Source organism: Canis lupus, chromosome 18 (assembly GCF_003254725.2).
Source record: "Canis lupus dingo isolate Sandy chromosome 18, ASM325472v2, whole genome shotgun sequence".
Taxonomy (NCBI): domain Eukaryota; kingdom Metazoa; phylum Chordata; class Mammalia; order Carnivora; family Canidae; genus Canis; species Canis lupus.
Genome location: NC_064260.1, coordinates 46,843,278 through 46,862,548, shown reverse-complemented (window position 1 = coordinate 46,862,548; position 19,271 = coordinate 46,843,278). Strand labels below are relative to the sequence as shown.

Below are 19,271 nucleotides of genomic sequence, written 5' to 3'. Positions count from 1 at the left end.
CCCATAGGTGGAGACCACAAAGCAGGTATGTCTTACAGGACCATGCCATTATTGCAGACAGTCTACACACTGGAAAAGGGGCCGCTATAAATTGAAATCCAAGCACTTGCAACCCCCAAGAGGCAATAGCCAAACCAACCCAGTGATGAGATCCTGAGGGCACTCTTCCCCAGCCTTGTGGGAAGGGAATTATGTAGGATTGGGAGACTACTGTCCAGATTAGGAACGAGTTTTCTCACATCAGTTAATACAGGAACTAATCTATTAGTGCTCAACTCCAAATTAAATTTTCCCTTCCTTGGAGTAATACATATGTGCAAATAGTGGGGGTCTTGGATAAACTACAACATTCTCGTTTCTCAGCCCATATCCTTTTATTTGGGATCTCTGCAAGTCAACCAACCATTTATCCTCAGTGATTTGGCTCCCATACAATTATCTAGGATGAGATTTCCTGGGGAAATACATTGCATTTTATTTTTCTTTCTGGAAAGGGAAATATTCCTTGAGTTCAAATCCAGTATTCCGGAACATTCAGGCCCCTTTAATTGCAGTCTGTAGACCAAAGAAGACCAAACTTGGGACTCATCCTGACTACTAAACCTAGTACCCCCCACTTTTAGTGCAAAATCCTCAACAGACCGAGGCACAATTCATGGTGCCCCTCCTGTTAATATCCAGATCGACTTCTCAGAACCTCTCCCAAGAATAAATCAGTATCTTGTAAATAGTAAGAGGACTTACCAGGGCATAAGGCCTGTCATAGAAGACAATAAATAATTATCCTTTGTATTAGTCCTTGAAATATTCTTCTTTCACTCCTAAAAATTCCCGTGGCCAAGGATGGACTTTGGTCCAGCACGTTAAGGCAGTTTATAAATACCATAATTCCTCCTGTTGTCTCTAGTCCATACACACTGTTGGTATCCAGCCCTACAGGAGGCGTGGGGTTTTGTTGTTTTTTGTTTTTTGTTTTTTTTTAATTATTTATTTATTTATTCATGAGAGACACAGAAAGAGACAGAGACACAGGCAGAGGGAGAAGCAGGCTCCACGCAGGGAGCCCGACATGGGACTTGATCTGGGATCTCCAGAATCACGCCCTGGCCGAAGGCAGTGCTAAACCGCTAAGCCACCCAGGGAGCACCATTGTTTTGTTTATTATAGTTACGCAGTGCATTTTTTTAGTATTTATTTCCTTTGATAGCAGTATATATAAAAATATAATATCCCTTTTACCTTTACCTGGGAAGGCCGAGAATAGACACAGTCGTGCCTGGAGGCTTTACTGAGAGTTCCTACTTCACACAGGTTGTAGCAGCTGACTTAAATATCATAGGTCTCTCTAGAGGCTTCATCTTACTACAGATATGTAGATGATTTCCTTCATGGCTAACTTTCCCAAGGCTGCTCTCCTAAAGACCTTGTTCACCTGTGAAAAATCGTAGTCATTAAGGGGACACAAGGTCTTGAATGAAAAATTGCAGTTTGTTCAAATTCTGGTCCAAGATTTAGGACAATTTAATCTCAGAATGAGCACTACTTCTAAGTTCTGAAAGACTTCAAGGTACTTTAAACTTTCTATACCCTAAAACCAAATAAGAATTACAGAGTTTTCTTGGATTGGGTCACAGCTGCATTCCAAACTTCTAAATAGCTAAGCCCCTTTGTGCCATATGAAAGAATACCACACCTGATCTCATTGTTGGGATAACCAATATAACTCCTTTTTTAAGACTTTGAAGGAAATAGGGGGCGCGCCTGAGTGGCTTAGCGGTTGAGCGTCTCCATTTGGCTCAGGTCATGATCCTGGAGTCCCGGGATTGAGTCCCACATCAGGCTTCCTGCAGGTAGCCTGCTTCTTCCTCTGTGTCTCCCATGATTAAACAAAATTTAAAAACTTAAAAAAAATTTTTTTTGAAAGATTTTATTTATTTACTCATGAGAGAGAGAGAGGCAGAGACACAGGCAGAGGGAGAAGCAGGCTCCATGCAGGAAGCCCGTCGTGGGACTTGATCCCAGGTCTCCAGGATCACACCCTGGGCTGAAGGCGGCACCAAATTGCTGAGCCACCCGGGCTGCCCAAAAAAAATATTTTGAAGGAAAGTATTAAGTCCACCTATCCTTTGACACCCAGATAATCAGCTACCCTTTTTCCTTTTTGTATATGAGAAGGAAGGGGATGCCCTCAGACTACTAACCCCAAAACATGCAGCTATCACACGTCCCTCAGCTACTCTGGCCAAGAGTTAGATCCACTACCTGAAGATCCATCCCCCTGCCTTAAAGCTCTGCCTGCCACCACTCATGGGGACCAACAGTAGGCCCAGGTCCTACCACTGAAGAGACTGTCTTTATGCTTCAAGGCTCTTGAGGCTCTCCTGAAGTCACACCATGCCCAGTACCTTTTAGCAAGCTCTTATCTCCTGTGAAGTCCTCTTGCTGACTACCCTTCCAGTCCTCTTGTTCATGGTAACAGTTTCAGCCCTGCTACCCTTCTTCCCTCCTCCACTGATTGAACCCCCCCCCGACTATCTGACTTTCACAGATCATCTGTCGACCCCTTGTGAGGTCTTATAAGAAACTCCTCTGACACATACTGATCTTCCCTGGTTGACTGATGCCTCTTACCTGAACCGTGGAAGTAATGGGTTTTGTGCTGGCTGTGTGATAACAGTTTGGAGTTTGTGGAGGCTTTATTGGATGCTTACCTTTGGTTCAGCTCAAACCAGCTGAAATAGATGCCCTCACTTGAACATGCATTTTAGCCAAAAGCAAGACAGCAAACATTGATGCTGATAGCAGTACACCTTTGGAGTGGTCCATGACTTAGGGATATTAGAGGAAACAACAGAGCTTCTCACTTCCAGTGGAGGTAAAATTAAGAATGGCTCTCATGCCCCAAATCTGTTGGCCACGATACTGCCGCCAGCAGTTCTCGCTGTTGCTAGGTGTCGCAAGTCTGAGTCACTGGAAGCCAAAGGAACCCACCTTACTGATGCCCCTGTAAGAAACATTGCCCTTCTTATATCCATTGACCAGACCTCTGTCATAGCCCAGAAGACTGCTGCCTCACTTCCCCATCCCCTCAGGACCTGAGGGAGTAACCAGGGAAGAGCAACAACTGGCCTCTGAAGAAGGAAAGGCTCTTGGTACCACACAGAAGAGGGGCTCTGGTCTTTTTCTTCCAGAAAATCTAAAGCTTTTCTTCTTCAGACCACTGTCCCTGGATTAAACCATTGGTCCCCTGAGAAATAATAATGTTTATGGATCAGTATTAGAAAACCTCAGCAAGGCCACAAGAAGTGCTATCTTGCTTGTTCTGCATTCTGCCCAGGATGTTTGTTTGCATCACCCTGGGACACTATGGCGTTCAAGGCCTGGTAGGTGAATGTCATACATTTGCTTCATCTCCTGGATATGAATATGTTCTAGTGATAATTTGCATCTTTTCACATTGGACTGAAGCATTTCCATGTAGAAAGGCAGCTGCCTCTTTTGTAGCTAAACTCCTTTTTAGCAAAGACTTTTCCATGTGGGGAACACCATGGTGACTAGGGGACCTACTTCACTGGACCACTAAATACTTGGACAAGTCTGTGCCATCTGGCCAGTTCTACATTTCCACTCTGTTTATCCTCAGACTTCAGGACTGGTCCAGTGTACAAATGGAATTATAAACATGCTGTTGCTAAATTAGTTGAAACCCTCCAGATATCTTGGCCAAAAGTACTGTTGCTGGTTCTTCTAAATCTTCAGTCTACTCCATTCAGTATTCATAAACTTTGATCTTTTGAAATAATCACAGGATAGCCAATTCATTTAGCTCTTGCTTGCTTTGACTCACAACTAAAAAAACGGGTACATACTTAGTTTTGCAAGGGTCTAATTAAATCCATTGAGAATAATCATGCTGTGATAGAACAGTCTTTCCACAGCAAGCTCCCATGAGACAAAAGATGTTAGATATCACATTTTATAGCCAGGAGAGGGCATCTGCTGGAAAAGATGTCTCCATAAAGATTCACTTCAGCTTCATTGAAAGGTGCCTACCAGGTGTTACTGAGGAACCCCTGTGCCACCCGCTTCTAAGAGACAGACTCCTAGATTCATGTGTGCCATCTAAAAAGGCCCCCAGGGATCCCTGGGTGGCGCAGCGGTTTAGCGCCTGCCTTTGGCCCGGGGCGCGATCCTGGAGACCCGGGATCGAATCCCACGTCGGGCTCCCGGTGCATGGAGCCTGCTTCTCCCTCTGCCTATGTCTCTGCCTCTCTCTCTCTCTCTCTCTCTCTGTGTGACTATCATAAATAAAAAAAAAAAAAAAAAAAAAAATTAAAAAAAAAAAAATAAATAAAAAGGCCCCCAAACCTCAGAGGACCTGCATCTCAACTGGTGGCTTAAAACTAAAAATTTTCAAGGATTGAAATGCATGACATTGGAAGTAGACAGCCTTCCCAAGGTACTGGGGCCAGGCCTATAGAACCTCCCCCTTCATGGAAGTCTGTGTCTCTCAGCAACTGAATCATGCTGCCTAAAGTTGTAATTGTTCTTTTGCTGGCCTCCTTGCCACCTCCTGGTTTGCCTGTAATACACTCCTTTGTTCCCACTTTACAAAAACTTTCTGATGCCACCAACCAATCAATAGATTGTTGGATTTGCACTGGAATTAACACTAAGGATAAACTCAAACTGGTGGCCTGGCCATTACCCATGGAAGGATGGGAGAAGCTTTCTAGCAGAGGTTCAGGGTTTTTCTCTCATGCCTTTGAAGCTGTACATATTCTCCCTTCTGGTAAATTGGCACCAGACATTACAGCATTCCATCGGGTGCTCCTTACCCATTGAGGAGAACCCTCACTCAAGTCTGTGCTTTTATTTTTATTTTTTTTTAAGATTTTATTTATTCATGAGAGAGAGAGAGAGGCAGAGACTAGGCAGAGGGAGAAGCAGGCTCCTCATAGGGAGCCTGATACCACCTTGCCAGGACTCAATCCCGGAACCCCGGGATCATGCCCTGAGCCAAAGACAGACGCTCAACTGCTGAGCCACCCAGGTGTCCCTAAAGTCTGTGCATTTACCCAAGACCTTATTCTGAGTTTCACAAATAGTGACAAGATTGGCAGAAGTCAAGGTTATGTCCTGGTAAGCACTTGTGACTGCAGTGGTGCAGGACTCAGATGATCATGAGTACACTCCCACTGGCATCTAAGAGACTACGAGTTCTCCTCCATTAATGTACCTCTGGTAGGGTACTTTGGATGGGAAGCTGGTGTGCTGCTTTTCAGTGGTACCTCTTGGGGAATTGATCAAAAATCCAGTGAATGGTGGGAACTTAATTCAGTGTACCAAAAATCCCCAAAACTGCATTAGAACCTCATCCACAACCATCAGACTCACTTCTTAATCCAAGTATATTGAAATTTAAGACATTCCTATAACCATTTCCATGATGCTAACAGCATTGGGCACTGTGTGCTATATGTAATTGATTGTGTTTTTGACCATGAGGTCCTCTTTTTGATTCCAGGGGGAAAATCTGGGCAGAGGGGTCTTCCTAACATCCTGTCTTTAGAAAACGTTTGTCATTTCTTTCTCTGTGGCAGAAACATAACACTCCACACTTCCCCTGGAAAGGACGTTGTGGAGATGTTGCCCATACGCCTGCCATTGAAAGCAGGAAAACCCTCTGCCTACCACCCTGTATCCAATTTGGGGGTTTTCTCCTACTGTCTTAAAAGAGTACATGGTAACAGGGATGGATAACACTTTGGGTGGGTGCCCAGGAATACCCCCATTGTAGATAGGAATTTGGATATACCTTTGCCTGGGCCTTGTTCCCTTCTTGGGTTGCGGGGAAGAACTTGTAAAGGCAACTTGGAGTCTGTGGTTGTGGTGCGACCTTCGCTGCTCCTGTTAGGGCTTTTAGAATATCCGCGAGCCCAGCTAGACAGTCGCAGAAGTAGTCTTCAAACCTGCAGCCCTGTGCCTTCTCCCTACACAGCAGAGAGGGGAAGAATGCTGTTTATATGCTAACAAATTGGGGGAAATAATGCAAGAATGAAAAATTAGGAAAGGTTATATCAAAGTGTGAACTGAAATAAGCTGAGTCCCCAAGGACTTATTAAATCTGGGCAGCTGGGGAAACTGGTCGAGGAAGGTTTCCAGCCAGTAGCTGTAATTGAACTTTTGGCCCTAGGTGTAATCTTCCCAGACGTATGTACAAACTAGAGTTCTTTTCCTTTCTGAGACTTCTCCTGAAGTTCAGCTGGGAGACAACATGACTAAAGATTCCCCATTTCTTGACTGTTGGTAGTTCAGTGAGTCTGGATAGCCTGGTGCCATTTCTCTTCTGTGAGGGACAGACATCTGAGGATGTCCCCTCAGTTCCTAGGGGCCGCTGTCCGCTCACAGCTACGGACGTCTCTGACTGAACAAGGCCCCACGCAGATTGGTTGATCAGCACAGCCCTCTGAAAGATGTGGATTAGAGGGGGAAATCTGAGAGGATGTAGATCTAAGATGGAACTGAAGGCTACAAAGTGGAGTCTCCCACATGTACCCTCAGAACAGCGGACTTGAGGACTGTCAGGCTAATTGCCCATGAAAACTTGATTGACAGGAGTTGGAAACTGTCTTCCACCAGTGAGTGTCCACCAAGAATCTTTTCCACCTTTGAGCCATTGAACTTGCTGTGTAGGTCCTAACTGGGTTTTCCCCTCTCATATTCTGCTCATAAAAGCACCCAGGTGTGAACCTTCAGTGGACTCAGCTGTAGCTCCCGAATCACACTTCCTCTACTCTTCCCAAGGAAGCTCTATTTCCAGTAATGTAGCTTGCCTTGGTCTGTCTCCTTTCTGTTAAGGTTGACAGAAACCTAAGTCCACATCATAGCAGCTGGGTGACCTTGGGTCAGGTGTATCACCTTGCCCAGCCTCCGTATCCTCTCCTACACACTGTTGCCTCCATGACAGAGTTGGTGTTGGGTAGAAGATACTGGAGAGTGCCTGTCACACGGGACCCTGGCTTGTAGAGGAGGTGGTAGGTTCAGGTGTGTGGCTTGATTGGGTGTTTCAATGATGGGGTAAAAACTGGAGCCCATCCCTTGAACTGGCCATGACAGCTGCTTCTGGAAAGTAGGCTCTTGGCCAGCAGTCAGTGTGTGCAACCAATGCGAGGTAGTATGGGATCTATCTGTTACACAGTACAGGTGAATTAGAGCTGGTGTCGCTGTGTGACCGGGTTGGCAGTAGGTACCAGTTTCTGTCCCTGTTCTGTAACCCAGAAAGCCTGCTGTTGTAATCCTGCTTGTGCTGTGTAAGTAAAGAATTGGGAGCTGGGCAGCCACAAAGATGTTCACATGGACGTCAGCAAAGGTGTGTTGTCGGGAAAGCCATCAGGACTCCACAGCTGGTGACTGGGAGGTATGGACGTCAGCTCATAGGCTCTTGTCGTTGGATGTTATTTTGAAGTCCTCTGTGCCCTGTACTTGTCTGTGGAGTGTGGAGAAGAGAAGGGAAGCTTGGGAATCTTGTGGTTGCACCCATATGCCTGCAGTAAACCCAAGAGGAACAGGAACCGGGGATACGTGTTGAGGTGGACTGTTGGAAAGGGTAGGGATTCAGGTTTCTTCTGTTTGGAGGGACTTTGGACTTAGCAACAGGTGATGGGAACCACTGATGAGTTTGTAGCTCTCATTGACATGGGCCTCCAAGGTGGAGGGCAACCACAGCCACTGGAGCATTCCTTAAGCTGTTTCTCTCCTGGGCTTCATGACCAAATGACCAAAGAAAAGTGCAGTTGAGTTAAATACAAATCCATTGCAGATCCTAAATTCCATTTGGAGCTATTTTCCTTAAATACAGAGGTTTTTGTTGTTTTGTTTCACTCTAAAGTATTGTGATGGAGAAGTTTGAGCTTTGCTCACATACCTGAGAATAAAACATTGACCAGTTGTGTTCAGTGTTGTCGTTGGATATGTCACTGGAAGAGCTTTGGCAGGGGGTGGGGTGGAGGGGGTCTCTGACGTGTGTTCTCTACGTCTGAGATGAAGGAGCTTCACCACCTCTGTTCAGCTATGCACTTAGACACGGTTTTGAAATTTCCCTAATATCCAGTTCTTTGTAAGGAGTAAGTGTCCTAGAACCTAGCTTTAATGTTTATAAGTAGAAAACCACCTAACTTGAAGATAATCCTTTGTTATATATGTCTCGTAAAAGTGGGTTGTACTGGTGTATGTCACACCTTGTTTTTACACAAACACTACCATCTTCAGTGTAGGAGTGATAGATTAAATTAAATAAAGTAAAATTTTAAGTAGCCTCCTGGGGGCCCTGGGGGGCTCAGTTGGTTAAGCATCCAACTCTTGGTCTCAGACCCAACTCTTTGGGTCTTGATCTCAGGGTTGTGAGTTCAAGCCTCATGTTGGGCTGTGTGCTAGGTATGGAGCCTAGTTTAAAAAAATAAAAATTCAAAAAAATAAAAAAATAAAAAAAATAAAAAATAAAAAAATAAAAAATAAAAAAAAATAAAAAAAATAAAAATTCTCCTGTGACTTAGAATGTGAAAGACCATATAAGCACTAGTAAATACTTTGAATAGTTCCAAAATAATTGACCTAGTAGCATAAATATGTCCATATTGCTGAAGCTTATTAGAGAAGGTAAATTAAAAATTAGAACTGATTAATCTTACTCTGAGCTCTATTTTAGCACCAAAAAGATTTTTTTTAATGAGTAAAGTGTTCATGCACTGAAATGCACAGATCCTAAGTGTAAGATTTGATGAATTTGGTAAGTAGCATATGTAAATATATGTAAATATATATGTAATATATATATATATATAAAACTGAGAAACCCAATAGTCTGTCCAAGATTTAGAACATTTCCATTACTCTAGAAAGTTCCTTCCTGCTCCTCCTGGTGTAGACCCTCATCCCCCATAGTAGATAGCCGCTGCTACACACACCCTGAAAAGTTCTTTGGGAATATTTAGTGATGTTAATCATTACAACTCTCTCTTAATTCTTAGGAGATCAAAACATTCAGATGGCAGATAACAGGTAAGCCAAAATGGATTTTGTTTATTGGGGTTTAAGTTTGATGAGCATGAGCCAAGTCAGTGAATATCATTAGAAGCTCTGGTTGAATGGCTCCCCCCGCCCCTCCCACCCCCCCCTCCCCCCCGGGTGTGTTTGAGCCCATGAAGAAACTGCTTCACAACATGGGAAGTGTCTCAAATATTGATACTGGAAAACCTTTTATGGGAAGCAGTCATGTTGCTCTGCAGGCCTTAAACCTCCCAGGTGAAGTCATTTGATTAACTTGACACCATCCTTACATTGTATAGCCTCTAGTGGTCAAATGAAAAATAGATTTTGTTTGTGGCTTGTTCTGAAGGTTATGTTAGTCTTGTGTAGTGTTTGACATGGTTTAATTTTGGTGAGAAATTCTATCCAGACATCTTTGAAAACCGATACAGCTGTTTTTGTGGAGTTTAATTGTTTGTAGAGACTTTGGTGAGCTTACAGAGCCACAGTGGGCATTGTGTCCTAAAAACTTGGTAAGGTGGCTCTTCTTTGATCCCTTTAGCAGCTGACCAAACTATAGCATGCATGTTAGTTGGCTAGTGGGTTTGGTCTGAGGGTGGGGAGCAGATTTTGGGGGAAAGAAACTATAGAAATGAAAACTAAGAAGCTTTGGTCAGGGTTGGAAATGAGAACTATGGGGTGTGGCGGGGGGTGGGGCATGAGGGGTTGTTAAATAGTTTTTTTTTTTTTTTATGTAGATACACCTGTGCATCTATAGCTCTGTCCAAATATGAAGGCGTTGTAGAGGTTTTTTAATATGTTAATGTCCTTGTGCTGTTTGTTTTTGGAACTTCTTGATAGTAATAATTTATAAAATGTACTTTAGTTTTTCAGATGGTGTTCCTTCAGATGCCTTGGAGGCTGCTAAAAATGCAAGTAACACAGGTCAGTTCACTGCCCGTGGGGAAAGTAACAGTTGAGTTTGTGTGCAGAGCAGAGTGTGTTCCATTCTTGAAACATTTATTGCAATAATATAGGTGAAGGGTTACTGTGCTTCAAAGGTTTAGGGAAGTTAGAGTTGGTCAAGTGGGAAATGGTACTTCGTTTAAAAACTCCTATGCTAGGAGCTTCAGGCTTTCCAGAAGTAGGGTGACTAGCATGTCCCCTGGTCCCTGCTGCCACCCGTTACTGGAGCTTGTCAGCCAGTGACCAGTCTTTTACATCTGTGTTCTTTCTTCTTCCCTAAACATTTAGAAGCAAATGCCAGGCTTCATATCATTTTGTCCATGAATTCATAGATGTATTCTTTTATCCTCCATTTTAAAATGTATATATCCATACTTTTTTTTTCCCCCTTAAACTGTTTGAAAGCAAGTTGTGGGTATCCTGACCCTTTTCTCCTAAAACAGTTTTGTGTAAATTTCCTAAAAACTAGGATGAATGCTCCCAAACACAATGCTGTGACCACAACCAAGAAATGCGGGGGTTGGGCAGCCCTGGTGGCTCAGCAGTTTAGTGCTGCCTTTGGCCTGGGGCCTGATCCCGGAGATCGGGGATCGAGTCTTGGGATCGAGTCTCACGTCAGGCTCTCTGCATGGAGCCTGCTTCTCCCTCTGCCTGTGTCTCTGCCTCTCTCTCTCTCCTCTCTGTGTATTCTCATGAATAAATAAATAAAACCTTAAAAAAAAAAAAAGGAAAGAAAGGCGGGGGTTGACAGGACGCTGTTAGCCAATATGTAGTTCTGTTGCTTTTCCCCTGCTTTTCTCGGTTGTTCCTTTTTAACCATTGCCCACACTCAGGCCCAGGGCCAGCCAAAGGTCACGTCCCGAATTTAGTTCTGTCTCCTTTATTCTAGAACTCCCACCTTTTTATCCTACCCTGCAGTGACACATCCACAGGTTGTGTGCCCCGCTGTCTTATGGATTGCCCAGGCTTTGGATTCATTAGGTTGTTTCCTCCTCATTAGGTTCAGACTGCCACATGGGTGACCTGATGCAGGGGAAGCGCAAGGGCCGGGGATACTGAGATAGAGGACTTGGTGGAGGCACGTGTCTGGCACCCTTCCCCGTAGTGAGGGTCCCTTTAGTAAGTGGCCTGCCGGTCATCCTGTGACTACCCTGTCCTCCACTAGTGGTGATGACGATCCTTGCAGAGTCCGGAATGGCACTGGTGGTTGCATGAGTGCGTTTCTCTAATTCTGGTCGTCCTGCTGTGTGTTACATCTGTCAGAGATGGGCTTTCCCTCCCTACTCTCCCAGCCCCCACTTTGCTGTTACTGTATATTCCTAGGTCATTTCTCCTTCAGTGTTTGCTCGCTTGCCATCAGTATTCTTTTCAGTGTGCAAATTGTCTCAGTTTGCAGGTCCCTTCAGGCTGGCTTCTGTGTCCTTTTGCTATGTCCCCATCAGTTTCAAGTACTTTGTAGCTTTGTGATGCTAAGTGATGTTCCATTTTTCCTTGAACTTTTCTTGCTCTGGACCTGGAATCTACCATTTATTTCTCCAAGGGGCCCTGTTCCTTTTAGAGAGAGATTAAAAAATCAGAATATAGACGTTTCTATGCCTTCCAGTGGCCAGAGGTAGAGGAGAGATGTGTGTCTGTGTACACGTGTACTTTTTACATACTGCACACATTCATGTTTTATGTACACACATTTATATAGATTAAATACACCGTGCTTCATGTTAGCAGTTGTTAATAATTAAAATGTTAAAATTCATTTGCCTACTTCGTATCCTTTGCTTGCCCACATCACTTCTATACAAAAGGCAGAGAGAGATTACAGGTGCCTTATGAGTCTGGTGAGGGTGCTAAGTTCAGGTTCCTGGACAGTGTCAGGAGGTAGACATCAGCTCAGCAAACACTGAGACTGTGCCGTGGGCCAGGTGTCTTGCCACACTCTGGTTAAGTGAAGGACCCTTCCTTCCCCCTCAATGTCTTGTTTGTTCATTGGGAAACAACACAAACATGGCACAGGAGGCCAGTGACTTTCATGAGGGGGCGAGTTTGGGCAGAAAGGCTGGGTAGGTTAAGGTGGAGGCCCAGAGCGCTTGCCCATCTGGCACACTGGGAACCAGTGCGAGTAGGGGGCTTCCTGGGATGTGAGCTGGGCCACAAGTGCGCACTGATTTCCTCCAAGGGACAGTCACCTTGTCCCTGTCCTTGCTTCTGGGCCCTTCAGGTCTGAGGGAGAGAAGGCCCCTGGACTGAGAAGTGAGGACATCTTGGTTTGGGAGATTAGAGATTTAAACAGCTGAAGCAAAAAAATAAAAATAAAAAAAAAAATAAACAGCTGAAGCAAGAACTAGAACTGCCCTGGGCCTTCAGTGGATTGCTGACCCGCCTGCTCGGCTGAGTAATGGGGCCAGATGCCTTTAAAATACATTAGAAGAGGTGCCTTGGTGGCTCAGTTGGTTAAGTATCTGACTCTAGATTTTGGCTCAGGTCATGATCTCAGGGTCATGAGATTGAGCCCCGTGTCGAGCTCTTCACTAGGTGGGAAGTCAGCTTGAGATTCTCCCCCCCTCAGCTCCTCCCCATCTAAAAAAAATAAATTTTAAGTATTTTTTAAAACATGTTTTTAAGAAACCACTTGCTGCATTTAGAAATTAAAGTAAATAAAGCTGGGTAGATGTGCACTGATGATTTTCAGCCCTTGGCTGTTCCGTGTTGGGCATATTTTAAATTTTTGGCCTTGTTTTTTTACTTCTTAATAGAAAAGCTCACTGATCAGGTGATGCAGAATCCTCAAGTTTTGGCAGCTTTACAGGAACGGCTGGATAATGTCGCCCATACTCCTTCAAGTTACATTGAGACGTAAGTATGCTATTCATGGGATGCAGTACAACTTTAAGAAACAAAGGGGAAAAGACCGATTTCCTGGTTCCTTAGAACAGGAGTAAGTGTCTTTTTTATTGAGCAGACTTTGGGTACTGAGAACCGTGCACTGGGTTCTAAAGAAGAGCCCCTGGGCTCAGTGGGTGGTAGAAGAACAGGCCTGGGGTGGGGGTAGGGGGAGAAGAGACGGCTGTGGGCAGGGCTCAGGGTGGGGTGCTGGCTCCCTGCTGGCTCCCAGGCAACCACTCCCTGCTCTCCGCAGGTGGACGTGGTGATACTGCCTGGGAGTAGGAGAGGTGAGGATGATAATGGTCTCTAGTTTTCTGGCTAGACTCTGGGCGGGTGGGTTGGCGTTTGTGGAAAGGAAATGCTGCGGGGAGGGGCAAGGTTTCATGGAATAGAATTAGTTCCATGTTGTACATGCCATATGGTCAGTGCCCGCTGGGAGGACGGTGTGGAGTTACTGTAACTGATTGGAGGACAGCTGGATTTAGGATAGTAGGGCTCAGTTTGCTTAAAATCATTTGTTATTTTTCCATTGGAAAGGTAGAGTGAGATAAGAGGTTATTGTAATTGTGTGATTAATTCAGAAAAGAAATATAGGTGTTCTGTTATGTCTGCCATTTCATTCGGCCCCCACTGTGCTTCCACCTTACCCTGCCAGCAGTCCTAGAGACGGGCCTAGTTAAGTATCTTGGTAGAGAACCTTTCCCCTGAGGTAGCTGTGGATAGGGAGGGTAGCAGGGGCCCTTTGTGATTTAAGGCTGTGCTGGTGTACTGTCTAAACGGTACTGTGCATAGGAGCAGCTGACACCGTGCTGTGTGTTGTTGGAGGAAGGGTTGAGTGCCCAGGCTAGTGCTCGCCCTGCCTTCAGGGCTCAGCCCATATGGATGCCATCCATGGGGGCTGTGGGGGCTGTGATGAGGCCCAGTAATCTGCTCTTTGTTGTACATAGTGAACAAGGGCTTCAGGTTAAACATATAATTTTGATGGGTTAAAAAGGATTTTTTGCTTTTTCTGATTTAAGTAATGCATACAAACTGAAATATTTTTAGAATACAGAAAGTACTGAGGTATCTGGGCAGCTCAGTTGTTAGTTGTCCGACTCTTGATTTTGACTCAGGTCATGATCTCAGGGTTGTAGGATTAAGCCCCTCGTCCGGCTCTGCCCATCATGGACTCTGCTTGTGGAGAAGTATGAAAAAGCAAAGAAGCTCAAAATTACCTGGCTCTCGAAGGGAACAGACCCCATTTGTCTGTGTCGTGTCTGATTTTCCCCTTAGTGTGTCAGCATGAACCTCCACTGGGCGCTGAATATTCCTTGAAAACATGATTGTGGATAAGCTGTGCTTGTTCAGTTTGTCGTTATTTCCAGTTTTTCACTTTTACAAATAATGCCTCAGTGGACATCTCAGGCATAAGTATTTGGTTATTTCTTTGGTGTAACTTCTTGAAGTAGAGTTACTGGACCCAAGGAACATTCAGGTTCAGCTTTGCTTGAAAGTGCATGAGTTGGTTAGAGGGCTTCTTTATCCTTACTCTCATCAAACCTGGGAGATTTTTTTTAATTGCCAACTTGGTGAGGAGCAGACAGTGGTTCTTCTAAATTAACATTCTTTGGACATTTTGTGGGATTGAACCTTCTTTCCATGTTTACCTGTGTTTTTTCTTTTGTGGTTTATCCGCCTGCATCTCCCTGCCACCTTTTGGGATGTTTATCCTTCTAATGATGTGTAGGAGCTCGTTTCTATAATAAGGATGTTAATTCTGTTAGTCTGAATTTATTTTAAGAAGATTGAAAAGCACGCTGCCTTACTTAGTGGACATAAGGATGTTTGACTTTTCCTTTTCTCTCAGTCTGCCTAAAGCTGTGAAGAGAAGGATCAATGCACTGAAACAGCTTCAGGTGAGGTGCGCCCACATAGAAGCCAAGTTCTATGAGGAGGTCCACGACTTGGAGAGGAAGTATGCTGCGCTGTACCAGCCTCTCTTCGACAAGGTGGGCAGCTCTCTCATACGTTGCGTGTGCAGGGGCAGAGCTTTCTTCAGGGGAGACCTCCATGCTTATGGAGTGGGGGACCCTTGAATGGTTATCCTTCAAACCCTAAGATTTAGGGTCTGAAGTTATAAAAGCATTGGGTATTCACAGATATTTGCAAATTGAATGAACTTCTGAGTTGCTGTAACTCTAAGAAGGTCTCGTTCTTACTTAGAGAAGGGAATTCATCACTGGTGATGTTGAGCCAACAGATGCGGAGTCAGAGTGGCACAGTGAAAATGAAGAGGAAGATAAATTGGCTGTGAGTATTTTTTTTTTTTTTGAATGAGTGCGTCTTGTGTTGTTTTAGTGCTATTAGGGGTAAGAAACCTGAACGTTTTTTAATCCATGGTATGCCGTCACCAAGAACAGAGAGCTCCTAACTTTAGGTGCTGTTTCACCCTGAGGTTGGTCCTTTAGATTTCCTTATGACTGGAGCACTGAGCAGCTGGCAGCCTGGTGTCAGTCAGTTAATACCATGAACCAGATGTGATTTCCCTTCTCAGTCTAAACAGCTCCATGCTGTAGGATAGTGAGATGTGGGATCCGACAAACAGAATTGAAAACTTCAGGAGATGTCTTCCATCAGGACAAAAGCCAGACCCCACAAGGGGAGGGGACACCTCTGTCTCCACTCACTACATGGTCAGGGCCACCCTTCTCTAGGACTAGCAGTGGTAGTGAAGGAGCCACAGTGCACCCAGCCACTTGGGATTGGGAGCTTCTCATCACCTGCTCATAGCCTTCAGCAGATCCTATTCCAGTGTCGCAGAAAGTTCCAGCATGCTGTGGGGTAACTTTGTCCACCTGCTTCTTGTTTGGAAGACAAGCAACTTATATTTTTATCCTTTTTATGATCCATTCCATCAGGATTATTTTTTTAGAGAATTTTTTTTGAAGTGTATGTTAGTTTTAGTGACCGTATGTTTTTGATCTTTCAAATATATTGTAGAACTGGCCTGGTTGAAGCTGTGGCTATGGATGAATCTAGTTGTGAATCATTTCCTTATTGCTCAAGAAAGATCTGCCTCTGTTAATTTGAAAAGCTCCTTATGATCATTTGTGCATAAGAATCCCATGTGATGAAGCATTTGCACTTAAAGTGGTTCCATTTAGTGTTGTGCTTGACCTCCCTGGGCCTGCCCTTTCCCTGGGCCCTGATGTTAGAAATGATCCCTCTGCACATGCTTGTCCAGTCATCTCCCTGATGTTTGCATGGGAGTTTCTGTGCAGACATTTATAGCCACCTCCTTACCAGTGGATGTACACACCAGTTGGCGTTCCTTGTTGCCAAGGGCACTGGAGTCCTCCAGTCTGGGTGGCTGATTGTCCCAAGATGAACATCTCATAGAGCTGGCACTTGGCACCTTTCCCAAGTTTGATGGTATTGTACCATCTTTTAAAATTATATCACACAAAAAAAATAAAAATAAATAAATAAATAAAATAAAATAAAATTATATCACAGAATCACATCTGAATGGAATGCTTTGATTGCTTTGTTCCTTAAAGTCACTTTAAAAATGTGACATGCATGGTGGTCTTGGAGATGCAGATGCAAAGAATACAGTTTTTGATAGAAGTGTGTGCAGGACTCTGAAATTTACATTTTGCATTAAGCGGTTGAATATAAGTTTATTACTTTGTGGTAAGTGTTCTGTTCTCTCTTATTTTTTTTAGGGAGATGTGAAAAATAAAGTAGTCATAGCAGAAAAAGAAGCAGCAACAGCAGAGGAGCCAAACCCCAAAGGAATTCCAGAGTTCTGGTTTACCATCTTTAGAAATGTAGATATGCTAAGTGAATTAGTCCAGGTAAGCAAATTTCCACCTAATAGAGTGATTTCAGTCTTAATTATTTATCTGTTAACCATTTAACTCTGTGTTTAGCAGTTGTTCCTGGGGGGTGGAAAGGCACTTGACCAATAGCTCATATGTGTGGTCTTGATCTCCTGGGGCCGGGGTCTCACTGTTAGAAGCCTCCATGCTACCTGACACTGAAAGTGCTGCTGGGAAGACCTGTACCTCTGAGAGTGAGCCAGACTTGTAGTCTTCCTACCTCCATGAAGGCCCACTGCCTCCCCCCTAGAGCACTTACCAACAGACTCAGAACCCTTCCTCATCTTCCTGTGAATGAACAAGTGGGAAGATGTGAGGGCAGGAGACCAGGAAATTGGCCAACAGGGTCCATAACTTGCTGACCTAGGTGTTGTTTCTGGTTCTCTCTTCAGAGATGTGAGGACCAGCAGGCTTGGTCGATCCTATATTTAGTGGCATCTAGTGGTAGTGTAAAAGCAGCTGGGCTCCTGCCCATCCTGCCTGGCATTGATGGTTCCCAGTGCTCTGTGCCAGAGAGAAGTGGCACCTTGTTGCTGTCACCTAGGCCCAGTGGTCCATGCACAGATTTGGGTGACTTCCTAGGAGCTCTTACTTGATGAGGCCAAAATTCCAGCCAGGGCTGCTTCCCAGCATCTGGGATTGTGTCTGATGTCCAGTCAAAGGGGGTAGTGTGTGTTGTTTGGAAAAAGCCCGCTAGAAATTTTTTTTTTCTCTTTATGATCAGGAATATGATGAGCCTATCTTGAAGCACCTGCAGGATATTAAAGTGAAGTTTTCAGACCCTGGGCAGCCAATGGTGAGTACTGATTGAGTTCCTGATTGGCATCAGAAAAGGTCAGGGCACTGAGGGTGAGGGGCTTGGAGCCAGGGTTGGGGATACAAACCTGGTCACACACTTGCAGAGGATGGTCCTGAGGAAGATGCTCACCAAGAACTAGAATGTTGTCACGTGGCCTTCCTGGGCCTTGCCCAGTAGCACTGCATAGCCTGACAGCCCGAGGCATGGGCTGCATGTGGCAGGTGCTGGAGTCTGCAGCAGTGGACTCCCTTGCCAAGGTGTCTGCCACTTAGTTGCCACTCCCTGAGCTAGCTTGTTTTCTGTCAAATGGGACAATGTCTTTGTTCTAAGTGTCTTTCAGGTTTGTGAGGATCTAATGTCTGTAAAGCAGGATGGTAGGTATATACTCAAATACGAGCAGCACTTTAATAGGAACCCAAGATGCTAATGAAAGAAGCCTCTATTAAGTTTTACCTAAAATAACCGCAGGTAGACAAACCTGAAAAACGTGTCCTTGCTTTGACTGTCACAAAACAGCTCTTAGTGGCTAGTGAGAGGAGTCTGACTGAAGCCAGCCCTTCCTTTCCTCCGGGGAATGGGGCCTGCCAACCTGAGTGAGCTGGGTCCTCATAGAGGCACCATTCGTGGCCTCTTAGCCTGGCTGTGGCTGACGGGCTCCATTCCAGTGTGACAGCAGTTCCAGCGGCACTTGACTGACTGCCTCGTGGCTCTCAGGTTCAGGTCCTGGGGACACAGCCTGGGACCTAGGGCCTGGCTCCTCCCTCCCCATTGCAGAGCAATGGCCCCAGCTCAGGAATGAGGGCCAGTGTACGTGGGATGTCTCTCCCTGCTCCTACAGGTACTTACTGGAGGCAAGGGGCAGGGGGATACCCTGGTTCTGTCCCTTTCACTTCTCCTGCCTGGCTCACTCTGGGAGGTGACATTCAGCTTTCCCTCTGAGGGTGTGGGGTGCTGGGCACCAGCTGAAGTGATGTCAGCTCAAAGGTTGAGGGGAACCCCTTTCCTACTGCACCTGGTTAACCAGGTTATCAACAGGGCCTTCTTGTTGGTTATCAACAGGAGGCTGGGCCATGGCACCCCCTGGAGGCTACATGGGGCAGCCCGAGCTTGTTGGCTTGTGTTTGGGGGTGGGGTGGTGGTGGAGTGCATGCTCTTTTAAGATTCTGTGTCCGTTTTTTCCCCTAACACTTCTTTCTCACATCTATTAACTATTAATTTATTTTTTCCCTCTCGCTCAGTTCTTTTCTTTTGTTCTTACAGACACTTGTTTGGTGATTTTCTGGGTCTGTTTTCTTTCTCAGTCTGTCTGGCATTTTCCTCCATCTCTTACAGTGATTTATAGACAAACAGGAGCCTTAGTGTTGGGAGACCACCAGCCAGTCTTCTTTCTCCCCCTCGTTACCTCCCCCGTTACAAAAGTCATACGCACTTACTGTGAGTGAGGAGGCATAAAGAACAACAATGCACATCTGTCGTGTAGAAGTAACTCTCAACTGTGGAGTCTGTTTCCCCATAACCTTTGTCCTTTTAAAATTGTTATGAAATATTTTAGACATTAAAACTAGAACGAGGATGCCTGGGTGGCTCAATGGTTGATCTTCTGCCTTTGGCTCAGGGTGTGATCCTTGGGGTCCTGGGATCAAGTCCTGAATAAGGCTCCCTGCAGGAAGCCTGCTTCTTTCTCTCTATGCCTCAGCCTTTCTGTCTCTGTCTCTTATGGATAAATAAATAAA

General features: G+C 45.0%; 1 protein-coding gene and 1 non-coding gene across 8 annotated transcripts in view; both read left to right on the top strand.

Annotated features, from left to right (window-relative positions):
- NAP1L4 (nucleosome assembly protein 1 like 4) overlaps nt 1-19,271 on the top strand; it is a 42,340-nt gene that overhangs the window by 8,386 nt on the left and 14,683 nt on the right. For all 7 annotated transcript variants that reach the window (XM_025451828.3, XM_025451829.3, XM_049096380.1 and 4 more), the window contains 7 exons: nt 9,030-9,060; nt 9,914-9,972; nt 12,744-12,843; nt 14,723-14,864; nt 15,079-15,165; nt 16,584-16,715; nt 17,464-17,535. In XM_025451828.3, the coding sequence (XP_025307613.1) occupies nt 9,047-9,060; nt 9,914-9,972; nt 12,744-12,843; nt 14,723-14,864; nt 15,079-15,165; nt 16,584-16,715; nt 17,464-17,535 (606 nt within the window). In that variant the 5' untranslated portion in view covers nt 9,030-9,046. The remainder of the gene's footprint in view (nt 1-9,029; nt 9,061-9,913; nt 9,973-12,743; nt 12,844-14,722; nt 14,865-15,078; nt 15,166-16,583; nt 16,716-17,463; nt 17,536-19,271) is intronic.
- LOC112663764 (small nucleolar RNA SNORA54) lies at nt 18,151-18,273 on the top strand. Its single transcript, XR_003139359.1, has one exon. It is a non-coding gene; the product is annotated as a small nucleolar RNA SNORA54 (small nucleolar RNA).